Source organism: Panthera leo, chromosome A3, assembly GCF_018350215.1.
Source record: "Panthera leo isolate Ple1 chromosome A3, P.leo_Ple1_pat1.1, whole genome shotgun sequence".
Classification (NCBI taxonomy): Eukaryota; Metazoa; Chordata; class Mammalia; order Carnivora; family Felidae; genus Panthera; species Panthera leo.
In genome coordinates this window covers 132,098,010-132,104,009 of record NC_056681.1, presented here as the reverse complement: position 1 = coordinate 132,104,009, position 6,000 = coordinate 132,098,010, and the positions used below count along the sequence as shown (strand labels likewise).

At 54.1% G+C, this 6,000-nt stretch overlaps 1 protein-coding gene across 1 annotated transcript in view; it reads right to left on the bottom strand.

Moving 5' to 3' along the window:
• Positions 1-1,150: 1,150 nt before the first annotated feature.
• NOL10 (nucleolar protein 10) overlaps positions 1,151-6,000 on the bottom strand; it is an 88,009-nt gene continuing 83,159 nt past the window's right edge. Inside the window, exons 20-21 of the mRNA XM_042933684.1 lie at positions 5,247-5,349; positions 1,151-1,939 (exon numbers count right to left, since the gene is read on the bottom strand). Coding sequence (XP_042789618.1) covers positions 1,820-1,939; positions 5,247-5,349 — 223 coding nt within the window. The 3' untranslated portion in view covers positions 1,151-1,819. The remainder of the gene's footprint in view (positions 1,940-5,246; positions 5,350-6,000) is intronic.

Sequence of the window (6,000 nt, the reverse complement as noted above, 5' to 3'; positions counted from 1 at the left end):
CCCCCGTGGCACACTGGCTCCCCACCCCCAGGGAGTGTCCCCCAAGAAGGGAAAGAGAGGCCTGGGAAGGCCAGGTATAGGTGTGAAAGCACCCGGCCCCAGGAAATAGGTCTGCTCAACCCCCTGGGGGGAAAACCCGCAGCCAGCAGTGTCCTTGCCTCACTTCTGGAGACCTCTCTGAGGAAGTGATCAACGGGAAACAGAGAAAAGGAAGTGCAGAAAAGCTGAGGCCCCTTCCTTCGGGAGGAGGTGGTTCATAAAAGGGGTTCAGGGGATAAAAAGCTGGAAAAGGAGAGCAGTGGCTCCAGGGATGGAAACAGGTGAAGCCTCTGGTCCCAGAGCACGAGCTGGGCTGGGTGCAGGCAATAAATAAGACTCTTGTCCGGTGAAGAGTCTGTCCCCACACGTAAACCACACAGACACACGCACCACAGACACACATACACACAACACGGACTCACACGCCAAAGACAAGACACCTTTTTTTCTGGAAGCAGACCACACCTCTCGGGCCTCAGAAGTGGACACCTGTCTGCACAGAAGCAACAGAGATGTGATGGGGACGGGGGATGGGCCAGGAACGTGAGCCGGGGAGACCCGGAGGGATAAGGAACCGTGCGGCAACAGGAGGAAGAAAAGGAAGGCGGGGAGAGTGGGCTGAGTCCGGGGCCCCGAGGCCAGTTACACACTCTGCAGCCTGCTGCCCTCAGCACGTTCCACCTTACCTTCGTGCTTACAGCACTTTCAGAAAGACTCTGTCATTTGTGGGCCAAAGAGCCCCCGTTCCAGCTGTGCATAAAGAAACACGCTTCCAGGGGCGCCTGGGTGGCGCAGTCGGTTAAGCGTCCGACTTCAGCCAGGTCACGATCTCACGGTCCGTGAGTTCGAGCCCCGCGTCAGGCTCTGGGCTGATGGCTCAGAGCCTGGAGCCTGTTTCCAATTCTGTGTCTCCCTCTCTCTCTGTCCCTCCCCCGTTCATGCTCTGTCTCTCTCTGTCCCAAAAAATAAAATAAACGTTGAAAAAAAAAAAATTAAAAAAAAAAAAAAAAGAAACACGCTTCCAAAATCCCACGAGTACCTGAAAAACTAGGGAAACCAAATTTAATTTTCAAATTAATTCAAAGAACGGATCTGTCTCAAAGAAGCCGTTAAAATGGAAGTATTTATTTTTACAAATGTTTTCTCCAGCCAGTTTATCTCAAATTGCACTTAAGAAACAAACAAAAAAATCTGTACTCTTGTGAACAGTTAAAAGAATACCCAGTAGCTTCCATTTCCTGTTTTAGGTTGTTGTTACTGCTAAATTATATTCTCTTGGTACACGAATGTTTTTTTAAAAGTCCCAGACTAACACACGTACAAGCCACAAGCGTCCGAACGTCTGACCGCGAAGCCGGCCGGCACCGGGCACCGGGTGGGACGGGGCGGGTCACCAGTGAGTGGCAGCAGGTGCTGCAGGGAGGAAAGTCCCGGGACCACGAAGAGCCTACAGTTTCAGCCCACGGTGACTTCCCATCTCGCGGCACACGTTTCACAACGTGGAAGAACCACCACCTGCTCCACCTGATTAAAACCCGGGGAAGACCGACTGCGGCAACGACGACTTACAGAGGGCAGCCTGGGGGCGACGCACTGACGGGCGGGGGCGGGGGCGGCTGCGGAGTCTGACGCGGAAGCACGGGGACAGGCCGCCATTCACCCTGCAGAGGCGCCAAGGGATCACGGGAACCTCCGGAGCGCGCTCCCCCGTCTGCAACGCGCCCCGAGGGCGAGCGGTCCGGGCGCTCCTTCCGCACCACACGTAGGGTCATTCCCAGATTCAGTGAAATGGCCGTCCCCGTCTGTGTCTTGACTTCAGGTGACCGGCTGAGCGACGCAGCGTCTTCCTTTCCTGTCGGTGCAGTTTCTCAGCCTCTTGCTGCTTCTTCTGCTGTTCAGACTGAAGGAGGAAGAGAAGTGAGAGAGAAGGAAGGAAAACCCCAATACCCCCTTTCTGTAACCGGCAGACCACCAACGGCCACAGCCCCGCTGCGGGGCTCTGGAAAGACTGCCCCCGGGACCCCGGGGCACATGGTCTGGCCCCTGGACTCTGCCCCCACAATGCTGCCCTACTCGTAAGCCAAAAACACGTATTTACGTTGCCCCAAACCCAAAACAAAACAATACTTATAGGTACTAACGGTGTATTTCAACCCACCCACGGTTAAGTATCATCTGCCAGAACTGGTTCCAAGATTTTCCGGCTGTTTCCCAAGAGTCAAACTCCCCTCGGAAGCCAGAGATTTGCTACCGTTAACCACCGACAAAGGCTGGGCGGGCAAGTGGCCTGCGAGCTCCTGGCGGGCCGAGCAGGCCGACCGCGCCGACCGCGCCGAAGGCGCCCCGGCCCCCGGGGAGGCCCACTGCTTTCAGCGGCGCTTCCTCGACGCAGAATCCGCAGTGGAGGGAAGAGCCGTGTGGTTCCCAAATCACATCTGACGGGCCCGACAGTACCAACTCTTGAATGCAAAGCTCAGAAAATATTCTCAGCTGGTGGGACTGCACAAAAGGGAAACCGAGAAAGCGCTGCCGGGACCTAATTTTTCCGAGTTGAAAAGCGCCGCCTCACAGACACCTACGAGGCTTGCCTGACGGTGGCCCGTGTTGCTCTCCGCCCCGAGAACACTCCTCTGTGTTCTGCTCCTCAAGGGAAGTCTCTGTCCTCACCCCCAGCTGGTACGACTCGGTACTTCCCGACCAGAGCTGAGAGGTGGGCGAGTGGTGGGGAAGCAGAGACGACCCGAAGCGTCGAGGCCCCTGCTCTGGGAACCTCCGAGACGGGGGCTCCGAATGAGTCCCTGAGTTCTCTGATTACCACTGTTTCCCCAGAGCCCATTCCAAATCGATCCTGCCGCACGCTCCTGTCCCATGTGTCCCGAGCTCCTCCGCACCCACCGTGCCTCTGCTCCGGGCCCCTTCGGCCCACTACTCCTCGGAAAACAGCCACACTCAGTTTCTAGAAATACAAACGGTCAGTTTTCTGCTAATACCTGTCAACGGCTTTCCACGGTTCCACTTAGGTCCGAGGAGAAACCCACGGCCCACTCACAAGGCCCCGCAGGACCAGGCCCCCTGTGCTTCCGGCCAGATCCGGCGCCACTCCTCCCGGGATCCCGTTTTACACACGCGGGCCCTCGTCCGCACCCTCGAGCGTGCCCGACTGCCTCCCTCCTCAGGCAAGAACTCTGCCTCGGTGGTACCCTGAGCCTGGAGCCCCGCCGGCCCCCGTGTGTAGGTCAGGCCCCGGCGGACCCTCTCACCGCACTTCTGTCTTCCGCCGGGGTCCCCGCCACCACCACAAGGATGGGGGTGTGCTTCTTTCGACAGACTGAGAACTGGAGAGGCGAGGACCACATCTGTCTTGTTCTGTGTATCCCGGGCACACACCCCAGAGCGGATATCTGAGATGCTCTTGTTAACGGTAAGCTCAGAAAACCCGAGGGAACCCGCCTACCGGCACACCAGGTAACAGGATCAGGACCCCTGAAGAGTCAGTCAACACTGGGCATCTAATATTTTGTTTCTTCATGTTAAGAAGAATCCCCGAAAGTGTCTCATCCAAACAATTTCGGGAAATGATGAACCAAGTAAAGGTAAACGGTGCGCTGGAGCGTGTGAGTTAGGTGTGTTTCTGCAGCTTCAACACGGACATCCGTCCCAGGCGTTTCCCTACGGGTTTGGCGGAAGAGCACCCTTCCGGGAGCACCCCTCCCTCTCCAGCCGCACACTGCACGGGGCCCTGCCAGGCCTTCCCCACCAAGGCAGGAGCCTCCTGAGGAGTCTGTAAGCAGCCACGACTGTCCCGCAGACGGAGCCCCATCCAGAAAGGGACCCGCACCAGCCTCTCTCCGAAAGGCCGTCCTGGAAGACGTCCACACCACGTGACCAGCCCCTTACGACCTATGGGCCAAGTAGCTCATCTCCACGTTTTCCTCTCCTTCTCCATCTCGGTCCTGCCCCGGCTGCTCTCCCACAGTCACCAGCAGGCTGGCCCAACGAAAGGGGGGACACGGGCGCAGGCGAGACCACACGGAGCAGCCTCGCCAAGGATCTGATGAGGGAGGAACTACGGCACAGGAAATTCGAAAACTGGATTTGGGACCTAATCCTACTTTTGCCCCTATACAATTTTAAATAATATGAAAGCACGAACTTTCCCCTTCCATTCTATTCACATATTACAAAGTATACATGAGGGGCGCCGCGCTGGCTCAGTTGGTAGAGCACGTGACTCTTGATCGTGGGGTCGTGAGGTCGAGCCCCACATTGTGGGCAGAGTTTACTTTAAAAAAAAAATGGGGCGCCTGGGTGGCTCAGTCGGTTGAGCGTTCGACTTGGGCTCAGCTCACGATCTCAACGGTTTGTGGGTTCGAGCCCCGCGTCGGGTTCTGTGCTGACAACTCGGAGCCCGGAGCCTGCTTCGGATTCTGTGTCCCCCTCCCTCTGCCCCTTCCCTGCTCATCCTCTCTGTCTCTCAAAAATGAATAAACGTTAAAAAAAAAATTTTTTTTTAAAGCATATATATAAGTCTTGGGAAAACTTGAGATTTTACCTAAATATATCACACACCTAGTAGAGACAGAGATTTCTATTAAAACCTACACAGATCCCTAATTATTCCTAAGTAAAAATGAGATTTAATAAGTTAAAATTTGGTTTCTCAAATGATACAACTGGCATAAATCAAGTATTAACTGATGCATCCCCCAAAAGAGTTTCACAGCCTCTGCTTGACTCAACCATGGGGCCATTTTAGGTCTTTCTTAGTGCTTTTGTTTTTAGCCAAAAAAAAAAAAAAAAAAATAGTAGTAACAATCATAGTCATAATTTCAGAGCCATCCTATTTTCATTTTCGCACGAACTGTGTAAGCCCCAGACAGTCAGGACTTTCCCTTTACAGGGAAACCAGGGACCAGAGACCAGAATGAGCCCAGTGACCCAGACACCACACTGCTGCCCTGTCCCCCCGGGGACCCCGGGACCCGCCTGCCTCTGCCTCGGCCAAGCTGTGTGCCTGCCCCGAACCCAGGAACCCAGGAGGGGCTGTGGCTGCGGGAGAAGTCCTAGAGCGGGAACACGGTTCCTCCGAGGGGAAAAGCCTGGGAGGGCAATTCTGAGGTCAGACACACACACACACACACACACACAGCTCTACTGGAAGCCTAGTTTCCTTTCTTGAATGAAAAAACGTAACACTAAAAACTTACCCTCTTTAACGTGAACGTCAACTGTTTGCTGCCAACTGTGGTGTCTGATATACTCAACGTGCCATTTTTTGCCTCAAGTTTCAACCGATCTTCAAGCGTTTTACTGTGGGAAATTTAAGAGAATGATACGTTAATTAGCATTACGTTTTGATTTAGCATTTGAAACCAGTTTTAATGAGCACTGCTCACATGGAGAAAATCCTTTACCCTTGTGGTAAAGGCAGAAAATGGCACTCATTTAACACAACCGCGGGAAGAATGAGGGGCGCTCAGCCTTTGCCCACACCCAGTAGATACGCGGTAAAAACAACAGCTGCCCAAACGGCCACGAACTTAGTATTTTAAGTGGTGGTTCCAAATAGATTTTCAATGATCGCCGCTTATCTTACTAAATCACATTTCTGAAGCCAAGATCCAAGGAGCACTATTTCTGAAGCCTGTAATTTCCTGTAATGGTCAGCGGCACGTAGGCTTCCGAAGCGTGTCGTATTTAAAGCCCGCACAAGGTAGGAGAGCGTTTCCCTCACCTCGTCGAGGGAGCGAACACACGGATCGAGTCTTCAGATCAAGGCTTGGAGGAGGGCCACGCGAATTCTGATTTTTCCTTCGCTCACTCTTAGCTCCCTGGACTACACTCACCACCCGTCGCGTGAACAACCCGAACCACGAACCGGTCTGACCACAGACGAGGGCAAATTCTATCCGGTTCAGTCCACTCGCTCACTGCTATTTCTCCAGGTGACTTTTCCTTCCA